The 21,725-nt window shown below is 43.1% G+C and overlaps 3 protein-coding genes across 4 annotated transcripts; all 3 read left to right on the plus strand.

Annotated features, from left to right (window-relative positions):
• The first annotated feature begins 403 nt into the window (after positions 1–403).
• LOC5521307 lies at positions 404–12,497 on the plus strand. Its single transcript, XM_001641063.3, has 9 exons — positions 404–554; positions 833–939; positions 1,902–4,379; positions 4,979–5,947; positions 7,507–7,845; positions 9,515–9,544; positions 9,990–10,070; positions 10,947–11,204; positions 11,874–12,497. Exons 2-9 carry the CDS (start codon positions 852–854, stop codon positions 12,125–12,127), a joined length of 4,497 nt encoding a protein of 1,498 aa, XP_001641113.3. The 5' UTR covers positions 404–554; positions 833–851; the 3' UTR covers positions 12,128–12,497.
• Positions 12,498–14,520: 2,023 nt separating this feature from the next.
• On the plus strand, positions 14,521–16,865 carry LOC5521194 (leucine-rich repeat extensin-like protein 3). The gene is made up of 4 exons (XM_001641062.3): positions 14,521–14,667; positions 15,045–15,146; positions 15,587–16,191; positions 16,523–16,865. Exons 2-4 carry the CDS (start codon positions 15,050–15,052, stop codon positions 16,622–16,624), a joined length of 804 nt encoding a protein of 267 aa, XP_001641112.2. The 5' UTR covers positions 14,521–14,667; positions 15,045–15,049; the 3' UTR covers positions 16,625–16,865.
• A 1,159-nt stretch (positions 16,866–18,024) lies between these two features.
• On the plus strand, positions 18,025–20,046 carry LOC116604246 (inverted formin-2). Of its 2 annotated transcripts, none has more exons than XM_032366283.2 (3): positions 18,025–18,172; positions 18,413–18,479; positions 19,309–20,046. In XM_032366283.2, exons 2-3 carry the CDS (start codon positions 18,419–18,421, stop codon positions 19,761–19,763), a joined length of 516 nt encoding a protein of 171 aa, XP_032222174.2. In that variant the 5' UTR covers positions 18,025–18,172; positions 18,413–18,418; the 3' UTR covers positions 19,764–20,046. The 2 variants fall into 2 exon arrangements, with proteins under 2 accessions (XP_032222174.2, XP_032222175.2); XM_032366284.2 differs by lacking the exon at positions 18,025–18,172 and adding an exon at positions 18,189–18,264.
• Positions 20,047–21,725: the final 1,679 nt, after the last annotated feature.

A 21,725-nucleotide genomic window follows, 5' to 3' on the forward strand; every position in this document is an offset into this window, starting at 1 on the left:
GCAATAAACCAAAACTTTACTCAAAGCTAAATGCGCAAAATAAATGCGTAAATGATAACGCTGCCACCTGACCGAGAAAATCTGAAGGAGAATAAAATAGGTAATGTAACTATGAATAGAGAAAGCGCTTTCGATCCCCTCAAAAGGACATCCAACTCTTTGGCGGCCGTCACGGTTCCCGATCTGTGAGTTTATTAGCGGAACGACTGCATACGATTTTAATTAAGGACGCATATCTCAATCATAGTAAAATTAATATAATAAATAAAAAAAAGTGTAGAATTTTTTTATTTGCGTCGCTTGATGATATTTTTCTCCCATTGACCTCTGCTCGCTGGGATATATTTAGACGCGTGCGCGTTGGGGGCGGGAATATCTCATTGATTAAGTCACTCTAGAACCGCTCAAGCGTAGCGAATCCCATTACTTCACTTCCTGCCGGGCAACCAACCAACCAACGAGCCGGTCCAAACAAAATAATGAAAAACTGAAAATACCATTTTCCATTGGGAAATATATTTTATTTTCTTTATAAGAAAATCAAATTTTACAAGGTAAGTTCGACGTTGTTTCTATTCTTATTTTCATTTTTTTAAAATCATGGAAAGTAAATGAAAATGACCGGCGAATCATTTGTCACGCTTCAATACGCTTGATCTGTTCCTTTTCGCGTTTTACTGAAACCAATCAACTTAGTTTCACTTTAACGCCTAAAGACAGTGAAAATGGAACTTTGGACTAACACGCCATTTTAAGGCAGTTTTATTTATTTTAATTGTTTTATTTGGTCGCATTTACATGTACTGACATACCTGTGCCTTTTTTTCTCTAGGCTAAGACAAAGCGGCGGAATGGGATCCCATATTAGGAAACGCGTTTTAGCGTTATGCGCGCTTTTTTTGTTAGTGACTCGAATCAGTTCCCTTCCTCTGCAATCGGGTAAGTATAAAACTGCCTTTCCATAACACTATGGTCACAAGCATTGACGCCTTAAATCCAATATCACCTGTTCAAATTAAAATATAAAAGTTCTCTTTAAAGGCTAGACATAGGTGCACAAAATAACAACAAAAAAGTGGGCCTTAAGAACTTTTGGTTATGTTAAGGGTTAGTTAATGTCATACAAGTTTGTATTTCCTAATTAACACAATTGATATTATGTAATGGACGTACGAATGGGGTCGTAGTGTTAACAACTCAGTCATTATGTTTCTAACCCGTGAAAGCCAGCAGGTTGGGCTGACTTGTTTTTGTTTTTTACCGGCCATTGTCTTCTCCTTTGTCTAGTTAGAGTAAACAAACAATCCATTCACCGAAACCTGACAGACTTCAAGTACCTCTTAAAGTGAAGATTAAAAGTCGGGCCGCGTACACTCGATTTACAGCTCGTTTCTGTGAGCCCGCAGTACGTGCCCCACAAGGCCTAGCGAAAGCTGGAAATAAAACCTATGTGCCGCATTCAATACAAATACAAAATTGACTTGGTTCATTTGCATGTATTTGCGTAGAGTACGGCTTATGAACTTATCATTTAGCTCCAACTCTCGCAGAATCCGAAAGTAGCTGACCAGCATTAAAATAACCATTGATTTCAGTCCAAGCTTCCCTAAGCTTGGATCTTGCTGATTAGACATTTAGAGGCTTAGGTCCGCTGATAGGTGAATGGATAATGGCTTTGCAAATAAGCTCTGTTGCTGATATTATAGTGTTCGAGCAGGACATATTAGATTAAATGGTGAGTGAGTCCCTTGGGCAAGGACGGTAAAGTGACCTCTACTCGAAAGAAAAGCTTTAAATATTTAAGTCAAAAGTACAAGCAGCTGACAGCATGCACGATCTTAAAATATATCGTTTCCTACACTTTCTTACTTATCTCTAATCCACCCTGTGGCATACCGCAGTTTATCGTACTGTCCAGGGCAGCTCTCCATGGCAGCTTTACAGACCTGAGCTCAGCTGGATACCACAGCAGAACCGCGTGTCTGGGCCCGTGCGGCGTGACCAAGCGGAAGTAGACGGTAGCGGCGGGAACGGCTCGGCGCAGGGGCAGGAGGACAGTGACGTGGATACAAATGTAGGGAGCTTGGTGCACGGGCGAGAGGATAGTGCCACTGATGAAAACACTGCGAGCCTAGTGCAAGGGTCGGAGGATAGTACCACTGGTGCAAACACTGTGAGCTCATTTCATGGATCGGTGGATAACACTGATCTGTCGTTAGAGCAGCCAGACCTTCCAAGTGATGAGAACTTTGTTGTGAAGGAAGAGGTGCCAAAGTTAAGCGACATTCTCCCTCGTTTGAGTAAGAATGCGACCGCGAGTGCTCACGGGAACGCCTCTTTCGCCGCATCTGCGAATAACCGAGACATCGTGAATTTCCTTCAGTCACCAGAAAAAGAAGACCAAACTTTGCCCGCATATTCTCAAGGTCCAGGCCTTTCATCTAGCAGCATGGGAACAACAGACGAAATGTACGGAGACCATTCAAAGTATGTACTTAGAAATACGATTCCACAACCGCAGTTCGCGTATCAAAGTCAGGCAAAAAGTACAGTGCCAATGTCACGTGGTAGCCAAGACACACGTTGGAATCTTTTACCATGGTCGTCATCATGGAATCTTCAAATCCCACAGGTGAGAAGCTTCCTGCCTTCCCAGACGGGGCAGTACCTTAGAAACCCTGTTTACACGCGCTCGGGTCTCCCACAGACACACGTCAACACAAACAACGTACAAACAAGAGCTCGCAACCATGGCAACACGTTAACAGGCTACCCAAGATCATACCCTCGCACAAACAGCGTGCAGGCAGAAGTGAGTAGTCCTGGAGACGCGCTAAAAAGTTATACCCAGTCGTATACAAATAACGTACAAACAGGAGCCCGCAACCATGGCAACACGTTCACAGGCTACCCAAGATCATACCCTCGCACAAACAGCGTGCAGGCAGAAGTGAGTAGTCCTGGAGATGCGCTAAAAAGTTATACCCAGTCGTATACAAATAACGTACAAACAGGAGCCCGCAACCATGGCAACACGTTCACAGGCTACCCAAGATCATACCCTCGCACAAACAGCGTGCAGGCAGAAGTGAGTAGTCCTGGAGACGCGCTAAAAAGTTATACCCAATCGTATACAAATAACGTACAAACAGGAGCCCGCAACCATGGCAACACGTTCACAGGCTACCCAAGATCATACCCTCGCACAAACAGCGTGCAGGCAGAAGTGAGTAGTCCTGGAGATGCGCTAAAAAGTTATACCCAATCGTATACAAATAACGTGCAAACAGGAGCCCGCAACCATGGCAACACGTTCACAGGCTACCCAAGATCATACCCTCGCACAAACAGCGTGCAGGCAGAAGTGAGTAGTCCTGGAGACGCGCTAAAAAGTTATACCCAGTCGTATACAAATAACGTGCAATCTGGATGGAAAAGTCAAAGGCAAAAACCTGAAAGTGGAAGTCAATCCGAGGATGCGCTCAGAGATCCACAAATTCCAGGCTACTACAAGGCAAGAGCTTCAACTAGCAGCAGTAACTCAAACATCCGAAACTCTTTAAACCGGAATTTAGGTCGCGTTTACTCTAATCCTTTTGGTAAAACAGCACAGCTTCAAAGTACGATAAATCGATCCCAAGCACAGGGATACCGTAACCTTGTATCCCCAAAAAGCGCGCGAGGAAACGTACAGCCAACGTCGCAAATCAGTGGACTACCACTAACATGGAATACAGGCGCCTTAAGCCCTCGGTTCTCTTCATATGTCCAAGCCAAAGGAATCAATACCGGCGCACAAGATAACCCTTACAGTTCAGGTTATCGCTCAAGACAGCCAATTTTGCCCACTAAAAGACTTCTTGCGGTAAACTCCCAGTATCCTTTGCGCTCACAAGCCCCCCAAAAGCAGCCTGGCTACTTCTATAACTTGGACTACCAGGGCAGAATAAATCCGGCCACAAACAGCCGTCAAACACAAAACTCTCTGAATTCGCTGCCTCCCTTCGACAGAAACTCGGCGTATCTACAGACCGCCGGCTCCCAGAATAGCCAGTCACAAACTGCCACTAATACTAGACTTCAAGCTCTTAACTTCCGACATAACGCTCTCGTAGAAGACCAATTTGAAGACGCCGTACTCGAGTCAAAAGAATCGGAGTACCAGTCACTTCCTGAAGAATTCCAAGCGAACAATTCATCAAGTCTAAGTCCCACGAACTTCACTAGGGTAGACTACGGTAAACTGTTCTCGCCACAGATGCAGTACAGTCCGGGCGGTGATGGGTCGCTAGGATATGTGCGACCAAAAGGAGATGTCCCCAGAAAAGGTTATGGCATGTACAAGGCGGCTATCTACTTGGCTGACCTACTAAAGAATGGTGAGTGGTGGAGACATGACAGAGACGAGTAACCAAAAGGGAGCCACTCGATATTCAGACTTGGACGCCCACAAGACGACACGCTACACAACAGTAGGACAATAGATCGCGCGCTAATTTGGTAGAAGGCTAATTCAGAGACATGAACATACGATACAGAGAGAGCCATCATCACCATCAATAAAAAAAAGGGATGCAATGCCATATGCTGAAGGACGGACGGACGGACGGACGGACGGACGGACTGACTGATCCACAAGGACAGTCATGGACAACACAAAATGAATGGAAAAGAAAGGGAGGACTGGACTGAGGGACGTACTGGACAGACCTATGGACAGGCTAACCAACAAGGGACAGAACAAATTAATACTTATAACTAAAGTATTATACTAGATATTCATCATTTTAAAACAGTACATCCTAAGTTACCCTTTCTCCGGAATCGTATAAATCCTTAATACTTTTTCGGGAATTGTATAAATCCTTATCCATTATCGCAATGTCCTACACACTTAGTCTGTATTAGTTACTAAAAGGGTTGATGGCAGACCTTCTTTAGGTAGGTACACTGGATAATCTTTTGTCTTGTTTTGAAGCGAGTGCGAGAATGGACGATGTCTCGTCCGGAGATAACGACATCCCGGACGATCTGACGGGAGGCGCGGTGAGCCAGGGGTCAGGCGGTGAAGACGACATACTGGTAGACAGTCACACGCCCAAAGAATTCACCGACACAGACGCTAAGCTACTGCAAGGCGAGGGAAGCGGTAGTCAGCACAATGTCATGCGTGGAGGAAGTGGTGCTGGCTCCGGAAACTTAAAAGAGTCAGCTTTGCAAATAGCTGACCAAACAGCTGATACGCAGCCAAGCATTGTTACCGCAGCCAATGAACAAAACAGTGAACTGACAGCTGGCTCACAGCTGCCAAGTGACCAGGCCTTGCTTGCACAGCAGCCTAGTGACCAGGCCTTGCTAACACAGCAGCCTAGTGACCAGGCCATGTTAACGCAACAGCCTAGTGAACAGGTCTTAATGACGCAACAGCCTAGTGACCAGGCATCATATATTCAACAACCCAACGACCAGGCCTCGTTTACTCAACAAACAAGCGACCAGGCCTTAATTGCTCCACAGCCAAGCGACAGCGCCTTATTTACTCCACAACCAAGCTCATTTGCTTCTCAACCAAGCGACCAGTCATCATTCACCCAACAGCCGAGTGACCAGGCTTTATTTACATCCCAGCCCTTTTCAACGCAGCAGCAGTACGTCCATGCGTCATTTAATCAGCAGCCAAGCAGCCAGGCTCCGCAGACTCAGCAATTTAGTGACCAAGCCTACCTAACGAATCAGCCAAGCGACCAGGCCTTATCATTCCAGTCGTCAAAAGACCAGTCGTTGACGTTCAACGACCAAACTTCACAGCCAGGCGAACAGGCGCCGTATTTACCGGCGTCAGAACAGCCTAGCAACCAGGCCTTGAGGGCACCACAGGGAGCCGTGTCTTACGCGTCGCCGGAAGTACAGAGCGAGGACCAGCAGGCTTCACAGCAGGACCAACAGGGTAATGGCGACTAACACTCGTTATTTGTGTTTGATTCATGTCGTGTTGATTGTATCTAGGGCTGTGACCGCGCAGTGGGTGGAAGGTTAGTGATAATTTCAACTCGCTTATTCTTTTAATAAAGATTTAATTTAGATGGAAATACAAAGTGGATAGACAAGAGTTTCAACGCGGAAAGGGAGGAGGTCAAATGTCAAAAAGTCTCTTTGCAACGTCTGAGATATCAAACACTTAGATATCGCGCGAATCGAATAAAGGAAGGTTTATAAGAGGGTGGCTTAAAGATTGTACAAACTGAATATTGTGTTTTTGTGTGTGAATAGCTGATTGCAATACCCTTGTATTTTCCGTGGCGCCCTTAAGATAAAATATCATTATTACAACAATTTTTCTATATTGTTTCTATTACTCACATAGCCAAAAAATATCTGCTTATATGTCGGTTTTCTTTCAAATGCTTTTGGAGAACTTAGAGAATGTCTTACTGTACTCCCAACCACCTGTTAGGATGCTTGACCCCATTCATAAACAGAAAAAGGTTTGTATCTCTACTTCTGTTTCTACAAAAGTTTACGATTCAGGCCAGTAAGCGACATTGTTTTAGCGGTAAACGAAACGTTCGTTGATTCGTTTAATCGTTCCGTTTTTTTAAGAACACTTCTTCTACGTTTCGCTGTCTCTCTGTCGATTTTCTAATCTTATTGATTTGCTGGTTGCGAACATTAAAAACACCGCAGATTCTTTTATACAAGTGAAAGCCACAAATCACCACCCGCTCGATAATGACTCGCTGCTATTTCGGGGCAATGTTTAGTTGACTAGTTTTTACTTCCGTTTTGACTTTATTCGTTTGGTGATACTTTTTATGTTATATACATTTTGTACACTGCCATATCAGTACGTTTTCAATGATGACTATCTTAAACATCGTCTGTGATAATGATATGCACATGATAGTGACTCTAAAATGATTATGATAATGAGAATTATGTGATAATGTTTGTTGAAGCGATGATGATGATGATGACTATATGATGATGGTAGTAGTATGATGGTGGTGGGGTGAAAGCCAAGATAATGATAAAGAATGAGCCCCGATTTTTCCATAATGCTTCTGTATCGTACCCCTCCCCCCCCACACAAAAAAACATTTAGGCCTGCTACAGCAATTGTGAAGATGATGATAAAAATGTTAATGATGGCGATGATAATGATTATGATGATGATAACAATATTAATGATGGCGATGATAATGATTATGATGATGACATGATGATTGTAACAATGTTAATGATGGCGATGATGATAACAATGTTAATGATGGCGATGCTAATGTTTAGGATGATGATAACAATATTAATGATGGCGGTGATAATGATTATGATGATGACATGATGATGATAACAATGTTAATGATGGCGATGATAATGATGTCGATGATGATAACAATGTTAATGATGGCGATGCTAATGTTTAGGATGATGCTAACAATGTTAATGATGGCGATGCTAATGTATAGGATCATGACATGTTCAATAACGTGCCTCTTCTCTCCCTAGTACTGTCGTCGTACAGTGTCCCCGGCACCCCGCCCGGCACGTACCGCCGCATCGTGTGTCAGAATGCGACAGACACCATCCAGTGCCCGAACAACGAGCGAATCAACATCCTCAACGCCGAGTATGGAGATATGGAACAGTCCAACTGCTACGCACCGCAGAACGATGCCATGGTAACGCCGCAGACCTGCCAAACCCCGGGCGCATACGAGTCAGTTAAGACAAATTGTGATGATATGGAGAATTGCCAGTTGTCCGCCAACAATGAGCTGTTTGGTGACGAGTGCGAATCCGACCGGAAATATCTGGATGTTACTTACAACTGCCTACCAGGGGAGGGTGAGTGGGGAAGGGACTACAATGGGAGGGAGGGTGGGTTAGTGGGCATGGAACATCCAAGGGAGGTTGGGTTGGGAACGGTGAGGGATTACCTGGGGAGGGAGAGTGGTTGTTGGTTGGACGAAGGAAGGGAGGGTGAGAGGCGATAAGTGAGGAACATCAGTGGGGGGTGGGGGGGGGGTGGGGCTGAGTGGGCATGGAACACCCAAGGGAGGGTAGGTGAGGATGAGTCGGGTACTACAAGGCGAAGATCGGGTGGGGTAGTTCGATAGGAGGGGACTAGGGTTAATGGCAGTGGCTGCATAAGAGAAATTAATGCCCATGATACACAGTCTCTGTGGAACATACATGCCCTCCCTAATCATCTGAGAGCCGAACTCCCTCTAATTGCAAAGCGAATAGAAACAGCAAGAAACATTACAAAGACAATACAAGACTAATAAGAGGTTCGCTTCTTTTTCAAGTTCATGTTTTAATAAAATTGTTTTTTTTTGGCAATATTGTCATTTGCAATGGTAGTTTTCGCGCTAAAAGAATAAAGAAATAATTTTGATAACTAGAAAGTTTCAAGAAAAAGGATTGTGTATTTTTGTACAGCAACTATATAAAAGTTTTCCTCTTGCTTTTTCAAGATCATTTTGTTGATTTTGCTGTGCAATATTTTTGTTGGCAATGGTAGTCTTGGTGCTAAAAGACTGAAGGAATAATCTCAATAGTTAGAACGTTTCCAAGGGCGAGGTTTTATATGACAGTATGAATAATTTATTATGAGTTGACAGCTCGCAAGCAGGTACAAACACAAACACAGCCCATGACATTCCACAAGAGAGAAATCTTTACTACTCTTAAAACAATTTTCCAATCCACCATTCTCAAATAATACCGTTTCCTTACTTCGGCCATTCTACCCGATATCTTATACGTTAAGTCCTAACCGTGTGCGCGCTTGATAAAAACACGCCAATTGGCCAATCAGACATGCTCGTTCCGTGATCTGATCAGCTACTGGCAGGTCAGCACTAATTCAAGACAGAACTAGGGGCGAATTCGTGAGGCATCATTTTATTTAATATATTTTTGGCCTTAATTAAGGCTGTTTCACTTCCAGGGAAGTAATTCGTTTTCAAAATGAAGTTGTTATTTGTCTTGACGACCCTTTGTATTGTCGGAAAGTATGGCGAATCAGGTATGCGGCGTTTTCGTCCACGTTTTGCGTTTTTGTGTGCGTTTTATTTCGTAGAATTTTTCTATAATGTCTTTTATTAATGAATTCCAGCCGCAGCGATCCCGTGGCAGAAACTCGTGCAATACCACTCGAACCCTCAACACTTTAAAGGTTTTTCTCGTTGAGTATTCACTGGTCTTTAGTTACCGATCTGTTATTTGCGATCTTCTAACCTTTGATGGTTTTTCGATAATTAGAACAAATTGAGCGATTTGACTACCCGTTGATCAGTATTCGTGCCGACACGCCAAGGAAACCTAGACATCGCAAGCGACCTGAAAATCTTCCACTGCAACTTCAATTCAACGGCCCTTTTATGCAGCCTTTTATACAGCCTTTTATGCAGCCTCTGCCGTTCCCATTCCCAGGTTAACTACGAGATTGTTTTGTCGCTATTTACTTGTTGTGATAATGGTTATGAATGCATCTTTAAATTTATTTCAGGGGCTCAACAAGCTCAGAGTTTTTCCCAAGGTAGGACGATAATTTCAAGAATATCCAAGAATATAAAGGGAGAGTAAGGATGTGGAACATCACGAAAACCCCGCAGACAACTCGCTAGAACTTAACACTGTAATTGGTTTCGTTGTCAGACGCGCAAGCGATGATTATCCAGGATCTACAAGATTTTTGGCGGGAAAACCTTTACGCACATGAGACTTTCAGATTCGCTTAAATTTTTCGGGCAGTGTTTTGCTACGATGCTCAATTATTTCTTGTTTGTAGGTTTTGTGGCATAGTACTTATCCATCTAATACATTTAAAAAAAAAAAAATTAGACTATTCATGTAGACCATCCGGTTTTTTTCAAACACGCACTTTTATTCAGTTTTCCCCTGCTAAATAAGATTGCTTGACAATTCGCACTTACAAAATCTAGTTTGTTTTTTTTGGATTGAAAAGCTGGCATTTCTTTCAGGGCAACCACCTCAACAACCTCAACAACAAGCTTTCTACCAACAACAGCAACCCGCACTCCCAGCATACGCAGCGCCCGCTGGTGAGTATGGCACGGTATTCACCTTGTTATGTTGGCAGGGGATTATAGAATAATAGTCACCTTGGTATGTTGCCAGGGGATTATAGCATGATATTCACCTTGGTATGTTGGCAGGGGATTATAGCATGATATTCACCTTGGTATGTTGCCAGGGGATTATAGCATGATATTCACCTTGGTATGTTGCCGGGGGATTATAGCATGATAGTCACCTTGGTATGTTGGCAGGGGATTATAGCATGATATTCACCTTGGTATGTTGGCAGGGGATTATAGCATGATAGTCACCTTGGTACGTTGCCAGGCGATTATAGCATGATATTCACCTTGGTATGTTGCCAGGGGATTAAAGCATGATAGTCACCTTGGTATGTTGGCAGGGGATTATAGCATGATATTCACCTTGGTATGTTGGCAGGGGATTATAGCATGATATTCACCTTGGTATGTTGCCAGGGGATTATAGCATGATATTCACCTTGGTATGTTGCCAGGGGATTATAGCATGATATTCATCCTTGGAATGATAGCAGAGGATTGTAGCATGATATTCACCCTGCTGTGTTAGCAGGGGATTAAAGCACGATGTTCACCTTGGTATGTTGCAGGGGGATTATAGCATGATATTCACCCTGCTGTTGGTAGCAGGGGATTATAGCATGATAGTCACCCTGCTATGTTAGCAGGGGTTGAAATTCTTCACTGCTGTTTCCCTGTTGTGCTCATGTTGCTGTCGTTTTTTTGTTGTCGCTGGTGTAGCAACGAAATTTTGTTTGTCTCGACTTCCTCAGAAAGGTGCAAGCACGCAAGCACAAACTGCATATCTATTTGTAACGGCACTTAAGTGATTGGCAAAAATTATCATGTGTTCAACAGTTCCCCAGTACCCAGCACAAGCGCCGATGACAAGCTATGCCCCAGCTCCCGCGCTGCCGAACCTCATGTCCTCAGCCCCAGTCTACCAGGCCTCGCCTCCACCACAGTGTGATATCTGCAACACGTGCAATCAATGCGAAGCCGCGTCTTATTGTCAGCCTTGTCCAAGCTGTCAATCAATGTCATGCCCAGCAAGACCGCCTCAGTTGCCAGGCAACTTGCAGCCACTTTGGCAACTGTGGAATGAGAAGACCGCAGGTAATGTTACCGTGGCGTTAAACAGACAGTGGTGTTACACACACCGTGACGTTACACACACCGTGGCGTTACATACACCGTGGCGTTACACACACTCTGACGTTACACATACCGTGGCGTTACACACACTGTGACGTTAGGTAACAGACACCGTGACGTAACAGACACCGTGTCGTGACAGACACCCTGGTGTTACACATACCGTGACGTTACACACACCGTGGCGTTACATACACCGTGGCGTTACATACACTCTGACGTTACACATACCGTGGCGTTACACACACTGTGACGTTAGGTAACAGACACCGTGACGTAACAGACACCGTGTCGTGACAGACACCCTGGTGTTACACATACCGTGACGTTACACACACCGTGGCGTTACATACACCGTGGCGTTACATACACTCTGACGTTACACATACCGTGGCGTTACACACACCGTGACGTTAGGTAACAGACACCGTGACGTAACAGACACCGTGTCGTGACAGACACCCTGGTGTTACACATACCGTGACGTTACACACACCATGGCGTTACACACACCCTGACGTTGTACACTCCGTGGCCTTTTTTACACTCACCTTTCCGTTCGGTATGTTACATAGTTATTTTTGTTTTCGTTTATTTCGTTCTTGGCTCATCTCGTTTTTCCTTTGATAGATATGAACAGCATGGAGATGTCCGCGCTGATTTTCTCGCCCGTACCCAAGCTCCCACCAACTCCTAAATCTTCATCCGTGACAGAAGCCGAAGCATCGGGGTCTGGAGACGACTCCGGGGACGAAAACTCCGACAAGCGCTCGCATATCATTGTTCACAAGAAACACACGAAAAAATCACATGCAAACAAACCCGTTAATCCAATTATTAAGCATGTCAAGGCTGCAAAGAAGACCTCACACAAAACACATTAAAGCAGGGAAGAAGAGAAATAGATTTTAACTTAAACATGAAATACTTCCCTTGAGATGCGGGAACCTAGATAAAAGATGTTTTTTTTTGTTGTGGTCTTTTTGTTCGCTTTTAAAAATGGAAGCATACTATCATTGTGTGTATTTGCATTTCAACACTTGCTCCGAGTCTTTTTCATAGACGGTCATCATCCCGTTGTCTTTGTCCAACTCTATCCTAGCAATATTCTTTTATTTGGGCAGTTTTACAATTGAAATTGAGGGATTTATTACATTCGAAGACAACACATGGTCTGTGGCAGACGGTTAGCAAACCATCGAACTATATATGTACATATACAATTATGGTAATAAAATGAGTTTTTTTAAGTAATCTGTTATCGGTGTTGAGTGAAAGCGTTCTATGTTTACCTCTGTTCTTTTGGGAAGACTGAGAAAATAACTAATCCTCCAGGGCCGTCGCAGAGAGAGTCCCTTCCCCCCTCCCCCCCCCCCCCCCCGCCCCCGGCCACTCACCTAAATTTGGCCAGATATCTCTATTTTCTTTTAGAATGCCGTTGTTATTGATTCTATCTTACCCCAGGAATTTATTTCAGAAGAGCCCCCTCCAGAGTATTAAGCTCTGCTACGATCTTGTTTGATGAACTCTAAAAGGAAGGCTATATCGGGACAACGTGAGAGTCCCTAGAGCTATAAATTACTGGACTTTTACGCTCAATGATGATTGAGCCTATGAATAAGACATGATGTTCATGTCCCTGTCGACGTAACTACGCCATATTTAAAACGTCTAAAAAGTTAAAGGGGAATTATCCCCAAGAGTTTGTTTGTCACTCTCCTTGGTCAGGTAAGCGAAGAAAGTGAGCGATACGTTTCCCTCGCCATCTTGTTCTAACTATATTCTGACGCCAACTTGAAGTGTCTCATTTTCAACGGCTCTGTCGCGCCGCACGCAGTTTAAAGAATCTCGATCAACCACTCTTTTATTATTGTTTACAATTTAAAACACAGCGACTATTTGCAAGAAAACTTTAGAATAACCATCCATGATTGTAGTCTGATACCTTATTAATGATATTTTTTGGTGGTTTCTCATTAGCCGATGGAAGTGGGTTCTATGAGTCACTTGGGATTGAGCTGGAGCATAAAATGGCGGCGTGATTGGCCTTCTGTAAGGCTGCCACCTTGCTCTTCAAACTATCCACGTGCTTCCATCACAACTGGATATACGCACGTTAAAGACCTTGGGAGATAACTTGCTATACGCTAATCGCACGTGAATATATGATATATTTTATTTCGTGATCGACGGGTCAAGGGTCAAGGGACGGAACAAGGTGTGGTCGAATCACAAAATGTAAAGACCTTTTTTTACAAAATGGATATTTCAGTATTCAACTAAAAATCCCTGTACATCCTCGCTTTGAGGCTGTGACATAGATCTATCACGGCACCCAGAGAACCATGGGAAAACTTGCCCGCTCCGCAGACCTGTTTGAAACAATAGAATAAAAACTGTGTAATAAATGGCAGAGAGGGAAATGGGGAGAGAACCGCAAGGACTGGGAAAGAGAAGTGGGTAGGACTCTTCCATAGACTAGTCGAATTGATCCTACTTGATAAGTCATTCATTGTTGTGATGGATCATTGCTTCGTAACCCCGGGGCGTTACCAACTATCATATCAAGCTCAGTTTAACTTGGTCCATTTTATCATTTACGTAGGAAACACACGAAAAGTAGAAACAATATTGGCTGTAGTGGCTGATACTTCCTAGAAATAAAAAGTGTGATAGCTTGCAAAACTTCTAAGCACTTTGATTTTAAGGGTTGTGCCTGAGCTTATGAAATTCAAGTCGAATTCATTGGTTTTCCTGAAGGTGACAGCAAAAAATACTCCACTCGGGAGTATTTTGTTATTTTTTCAAGTTCAAAATAACAACAAATTCCTAGACGATGTCTAAGACTGAGCTCTAGAATAAGATTATGTAAACATGAAGAAAATAAACATAGTTATATTTTTATAATTCCATGATCCTTAACTGCTTCTACTTATCACTCTTTAAGTTTACTCAAATTCGCGGACATGTTTTCCATCGTATTGGGACTGCAAAGAGAAATCTTTGGCAAGAGCTATCAAAACCACCACAGGTGAACAATTAGGTATGCACAGGTCCCTAAACACCACGTGACCCGTCTAAATTCAAACAAAGTCATGGACATAATGAAGAAATACCCAGGATTCTTATCCCCATAGTGAAACTTCAGGCTTGCCAGTATCAACAGAACTTTAAGTTGTTTCTTAGCGCAGTTGTAGGGCGTGTATTTGTCTCTCTCAGCGCAGGCGACCCATGTAGTTCTTTCTATTGCCTCAGTGAGTTTTCAATAATTCAGGTGACTAAAGGCAATGACCTGAAGCCTTTTGCGATGACGATGGCCATGAATATTTGATGAATTCTTTGTTTGCCATATAACGTATTATGCGATTTTCATAATTATTCATTTCACCAGAGGCCTACCATTTGGAATAGCTTCACATCGAAGGTAACGTACGCCCTTCTCATCTCAGAAAACTCAACTCCACGCAATAATGTCGCATTTATATCAACTTGATTACTTTTTAGCGTAAAGTGAAGAACTTCTGGGATTTTCTCGATTTTCTAGAAAGTTTTTTTGGCTAGTTCAATCTTGTACGATGACCTTTCTCGATTCACTTGAACAGATTTCTTTTTAACCATTTGTGTTTTTCGGTAATTTTTCGTGAATCTTTTCTGTAATCTAGTGATATTTGTGCAGCACTGTTCGTTTAATTATGGCATAAATTCCATGTGAAATGCGGCCAGCCTGCCACAAAAAGCTGCTTTACTTAAAATAATGCTTAGCATTAGATGTCTTAAAGTGACTGAAATATTTTCTTCCAGCCGACATGGCCTCCAAATTAGTGTTTATCGCGCTAGTGGCTTTGGCTCTCACCGCATGTACAGAAGCAGGAAAGCACCCTAAAGCAAACAAAGTTGGGAAAGGTAAGACCCGACACGGGACACCACGTGAAAAGTGTCTTTTTATTTCATGGTTTAGTGAGAATTTGTCGATTTAGCGTGAGTTCTTGCATATCGATCGGGAAGGTTGCACCAAACGATAGCAGATAATATATTTTACAATGAATTAAGATTATTTACAACTATTATTTAATGTAAATAAAAGAAGTCGTTATTTTAGTCCACTGTCCATTTTCGAGTTTCACGGCACCAGCTTTTACCTGTTTGTAATGATCACAACAACATTCTGATTGGTGCGGAGAAGTGTTAGGCCCAGTAGCCTCAGGTATTTTACAAACCACACTGGGAAACAGTTACTATAAAAATGTAAAAAAAAAAACAGGCACAAATCAGCTTTTTCCTGTGAGAAAGTTAACCACAATTTAGTTGATGACCTGATCAAAGTCCGTTTTCTCAATTCACAGACAAACATAATAAGGGCACCAAGAAATGTTACGGCGCATGCGCACCACCTCCAATGGCAGATCCCTGTGCCACTATGGCAGCACCTTGCGCTCCACCAGTCATGATGGCTGCACCTGCTCCCATGTTAGCACCCATGTTAGCACCCATGCCTGCACCCTGTGCCCCTCCAGAGTGCCACACCCATAGTGTACAGGTCAAGCAGACCCATCACATGGCCCCTGCACCTCCACCACCAATGGCCTTTCCCCCTATGCCACCTGCACCCGGGCAGGTCATCACCCACTTACAGCACATCGTGCACCATAAGATTCTTCCCCCACCCCCACCCCCACCAGCACCACCATGTCCACCACCATGCCACGTGCAGTCCACCCAGCACACCGTTGACCACTCTTGGGCTCCTTCTCCTGTATCTGCTCCTCTGCCAATGGCCGCCCCACCCTCACCACCACAGCGAATCCACCACGTCCACACCATTGTCCACCACCACGTGCACCCACCACCACCCGCACCACCACCACCAGTATGCATGCCCATGTGCGCCGTCGCCGCCCCCGCTCCCTGCCCCGCCGCCTGCCCAATAAGCTGCTGCAAGAAGAACAAGGTGAGAAAAACCTGAAACAAATTTCCGTTTGATTGAGTCCTCAGAGACAATGTAGAACTTTTTGCCCACAAAGGATTCGACGTCCTGATAAACGCTGATTCAACCCCTTTGACAGTGTTCGGACCACGCACTATTTTTGCCCAGAAGTATTATAATCCTGGGATTATCTCCCTTTCCACTTTGTGTTTTTATTGTGATATTCGCCTCTCACGACCAGAGTTTCTATACTCAAATTCTTGTCGCCTTGCACGTTTTATATCTCGACTTATTGCATTCTTCATACTTGATGTCTGGATATTTACCTGATATTTTTCCTGATCTCCTGTTTCAGGTGAGCGACAAGGAGGGATCCACCGAGGAGCCAGAAGACGACAGCGAAGAGGAGAGCGAAGATGAGACCGACGAGAAAGCCGACAAGCCCAAGAAGAACTAAACATTCAGACCTTCTTTAGGTTCTTTTGTAAAGACTTCATCGAAGCATTAAGATCAGTGCTTACAGGTTGGCAGTTCCGTATGTGGAGCGAGTGGCTTAGTTTGGTCGTTAGCAGGGGATGTGTACCAGATGTGTATCTCGATTGGGTTCGTTGTACGAGCTCTACAGTGTAGAAACACGTTTGATTAGTTTGAATTCGAGTGAATTGTACAAATAAAAACATTTGTTGAAACTTTAAAAAGTGTCTCATGTGTTGCTGCATTTAATCTTATAATACATGTTTGAGAGAACAACGAAGATTGAGAGACGAGCGGTGAATTATGTTATACTCGCACTCATCAGTATGGATCCGATAACCTGCCCCATAAATTCTGAAATAGAAAAACTGCGCAACATTTTCCAGGCTGGAAAGGCTTATCTAGACAAAATTTTAAACCAATGTTTAGAAAAGCTATTCATTTTGATAGTGTTCCTAAGAGGAATTATTCGCTATTCCATTTCTTATTCGAAATAACAATCAAACAAAAATGAACATTAGTGCTTTGCACTCATAGAAATAACGTTTGATAGCCTATTAATTAAAAAAATACATGAAAACGGTTTGGTGTGCCCACGTTTTGATAGAGGGCTACTCATCCCTCACACCCCTTCCCATAACACACCCTCACGCAGTCCCACATTGTTGAATTAAGAAAGGTGTGTTACAATGTTGCAGAAATAACAAAACAAATAACCATTCGAGACAGATGTGTTGGCTGTCCTTGAAGCTCTACACGTAGGGTTTACATGGAGTACCCGAATATATTTATTTCAAAGATTTTCTTTGTGACCTTGTGAATGTGTTCTTAAAGTTCCATGACAAATATTGTCCCGTATGTGTCAGTATTATTGTAAAAAAATCACGGATCACAAAGATAAAAGTACTTTATGTTCAATGTGCTACACGGACTCTTTTCAAGTGGTAATGGTAACAACTTTGTTGTGTGTTTGACAAGAGTTTGTCTGGTACCTGTTGGACGTCATGGTATAAAGAAAACGGCCCTGAGAAATCAAAAAGAGGTGATTTAAAACCAAGCGCGCTTGCTGCCATATACATTGACAGTTATAGTGCTTTAAAAAAAATAAACTTCAATTAAGTAGAGAATTATTGGATACAATAATTAGGTGTAACTAAGCTAGTTTTAATGAGCTGAGGGCGTTACGTTTACAAAGGAAGGGTTGAGTCGGAGCAGTGAACATTGTTGACGCTAAAACGCGTCAGTGATCACCATTGTTGTGACTTTACCGGACTGATGACATAATCACTCAAGCAGCACAATCGCCAGGTCATTTGAGCGCGTCGAATGATCTCAACTGTTATCCAAGCGGACCATGAAATAATGGTACCCGCATAGCAAGTGCCTGTGTGACCTGGCGTAATGAGGAGCCAATCAGAGCGCGTTCCAGACAGCAAATAGCGATCAGGTCCGACCTCGGTCATAATTAATAGACTTGTGTATCCTATAGCACATCGACGCGGCAGCATCAGTAGCTCAATTCTCTGTAAAGGTAGGTATAAACTTTAAATACCCCGACATCTCTAGATACAATCACTCACACAAACTTTTATAAGGCTGAGCATAGAGTAGCTCATCTTAGAAGTAAGTAATATATGGAAAAAATTTAGGTGTTTCATTAAGAGCGTTTTTTTCCCGAGTTCCTTTTAGTTATCAACTTACTTCGTATTAAAAACAAAGATGCTGTGCTACTGTCGCTTAATGGTGATTCTAATTGAGATGTTTCCTTTAGACAGATATGGCCAACCTTGTCTTCCTCCTCGTAGCCGCCGTTGTGTGCGTAAGCGCCGACCCTATCGGTAAGCGATATCTAAATCATATAACTACATCATAAGACTATACCATGTACTTATATGAGTATATGGTATGGTCATTTGTAAGCACAATGTCTTATATCAAATGAAATTCTCAACTGGGTAAAAAGTAATAACAACTTTAACTCTATAAATGGAATCAAATGAAATCATGACATAAATATGATGTGTTGATACCAAGAAGCCTAACACTGTCCCAGGGAATTTATATATGTTGTTGTTACTTTTAATAAATTTTGCTGGGAGGATTCTTTAACACTGCTAAAGAATTATTAGAAAACTAAAGATCATGTTTATCAAAACGATTCTATATTTAATTGCAAAAGCGTTCTGCTTGCTGAAGCATTCACCGCCTTGTTTCACATTCCCCTTGGCTGTTTGTACTTTATAGTGGTGCCCCACCTAAGTAAACTCCCTAAAGATTCAATGATCGCAGAGAAAAAAATACTTTTTGTATTTCATAAATGACACGAAGAAATAACAGAGTAACAAGATCGCGGGTACCAAAAATAACCTGCTGGTTTTAACAAAATAAATACCATTACTTGATTCTCAAATAATGACTTGATTTTCTAATAATGGATGTTGGTACGTTAAATTAATGTGATACAGGAAAAAAGAAATCAAATGCATGTACTTAGTTCGTTACATACTGCTGCTTCACGATTGATTTAAGCAGCTCTGTAAATTTTCCCATTTATTAAAAGGTTTACTAAAACTACCAAGGGCCGATCTCACTTCTTAGGGGTGCTGAATAATAGAAAAATACATTGCGAGAGTTCGTTGTTTGAAATTTGATTTGATTTGTTTGCAGTCAAGAGACACGCTTCTCCGTGTGGTTTCGGAGCATGCATGCCCGCCGCTCCCATGTGTATGCAGCAGTGCCCAACACCAATGTGCTGCGCACCACCCCCACCCCCACCACAGATGATCCACCACGTGACCACTGAGCACCACCACATCGTCCACCACCAGGCACCCCAGGCTCCACCCATGGCTGCCCCACCCATGCCCGCCCCACCACCAGCCACCGTCCAAAGCCAGCAGCACGTTTGGGAGTACGTGCCCCCACCACCATGTGCCCCACCCTGTATGCCCGCCATGCCCATGGCCATGCCCATGCCTGCCCCCATGCCCATGCCCATGCCAATGTCCTTCCCCGCCCCCATGCCAATGGCTGGCCAATGCGCCCCTGCCTGTGCCGCCGCACCCCCCGCTGCCTGCCCACAGAACTGTGCACCCTCATGCTGCAAGAAGAGCAACCAATAAGAAGTCTTCTTACTTCGCCAACTAACATGAACATCAAGATCAAGACAGCAGCCTTGTGGCTGTAAGCGGAGGGCAGAGGAGTGTGTATATTGGCTTGTGCGAGCACAAGACGGTCATTCCATGCGATTTCAGTATGGGCTTTTGTAGAATATCTACTGTATTCTAATCAACTGTTGTGATTCGCTGCGATTGAGTAGCGACGAACACTTCGTTAGTTATTGTGTTGGATACTTGTAAAGATTCAATTTTACACCAGTAAAGTTGTTAGTGTGTTAAATTTGAACGCTGTTTGTTGTGTTGGCAACTATATTTCGTAGAACTGTGGGAGGAGAGGAGGTGGGAAGAGAGGAGGTGGGACATTAAGGGGTAAAGGGGACATGGCGTGCAATACAAAAGGGGTGTGCCTGGTGCTGATGTTAGCACGCGCCAATGATCGTGCTACTTGTAAAACCCTCTTTTCTGAAGTAGATATCAGGATATTTCTCTGAGCGTCTAAGATAGACCAACGGCCCTTTTCTTTATCTAAAGCCAGCTGTAGGCTATCTTGCTCCGAGGAAGGGTTGACGCTTGAAACGTCAGCGCAACTACTCTGTTTTACAGAGACGTTCAACATACTTTTTCAAACTTGTGTTCATTTATAGTTTGTCTACACCACGCCCACGCAGATCTTGTTTTTCTACAGCTTGTCTTTCTAGTTATACTTTCTCTATCTGAAGCCAAGCAACATAGAGAAAGGGGTCTTATAAGCGTAATTACTCATGGCAACAGCACTCGTTCAGTTACTTTTCTTGTAATATCCATGGAAGGTTGAGGGGTATCAGGGCATGATGTGTCATCTGCCGACTGTGGGTCCGTTGAGACATACGATCAACACCAACACAACTCTTATCAAAACCATTAGAGAAATCACTATAATCATAATTAACATCATCATCACTGTCGCCATCTGTATCATCATCATCACCGCCATTACGAATAGCACGATCACTCTTATTACAATAATTACAATATGTTTAATACTAATATCATTATCGATATCATCAGCACCATTTACATCGATCAACATCATAATCATTATTCATCATCGTCATCATTTATCATTGCTCTCTAGCAAGACATCTTCACATGCTTCATCATCGCAAGTAGAACCAAAGTTTGACTACTAGAAGCATGGCCATTTTCATGAATACCGCTACCACAGTAATATCAGATCATGGCATCAACACCGCGATAAACATCATCATGGCATCAACACCGCGATAATCATCATCATGGCATCAACACTCATCAGTTTATTTATTGTTAAAAGCCAGACATTTATATTGTGCCAGTCTAGAATGTTTTGATATGCGAATGCAGTATTTAGATCCATTTTGTTTTTGTTCCTATAATATCAACAAACAACAACATCATATAAATCTCATGAAGGGCAGATAAGGAGACCACAAAATGGTATGAAGCCATTACATTTCTTGATATACAATTTATCTCTTCAAATGAATTCAATTATGTGTTCTCCTTGTAGGTAAAATTCGGAGTTTTTGTAACGTTGATCGTTCTGCTGGGTGTTTTCTGTGCCTCGTCGGCTCTCAGTGTTAACGCTGGTTAGTATTTAAGAAGACTGATATTATTTACACCCTTTCTGATAAGCTAGTACTTTCTTCTCAAATCATCCAGTCTTTTAAGAATAACCAGAAAATGATAAGAATAATCATATTGACACAAGCCGAAAATCACTAAGGTGTAATAGTTATCGAACACAGGGACTTAACTCACACAGCTGCGTGATTCTGATTTAGAACTGAGAACACCACCCATTTATTTGCAGGGAAGACGAAAGACGCCAGCAAAAGATGCACGGCCGGTTGTACAGGGTCTGCAACCATATGTTGTAGTCCACCTCCTCCGCCACCCCCAGCCATACCCCCTATCCCGCCCTACCTGTTGCCACCCCCGCAACCC

Source organism: Nematostella vectensis, chromosome 2 (assembly GCF_932526225.1).
Source record: "Nematostella vectensis chromosome 2, jaNemVect1.1, whole genome shotgun sequence".
Lineage (NCBI taxonomy): Eukaryota > Metazoa > Cnidaria > Anthozoa > Actiniaria > Edwardsiidae > Nematostella > Nematostella vectensis.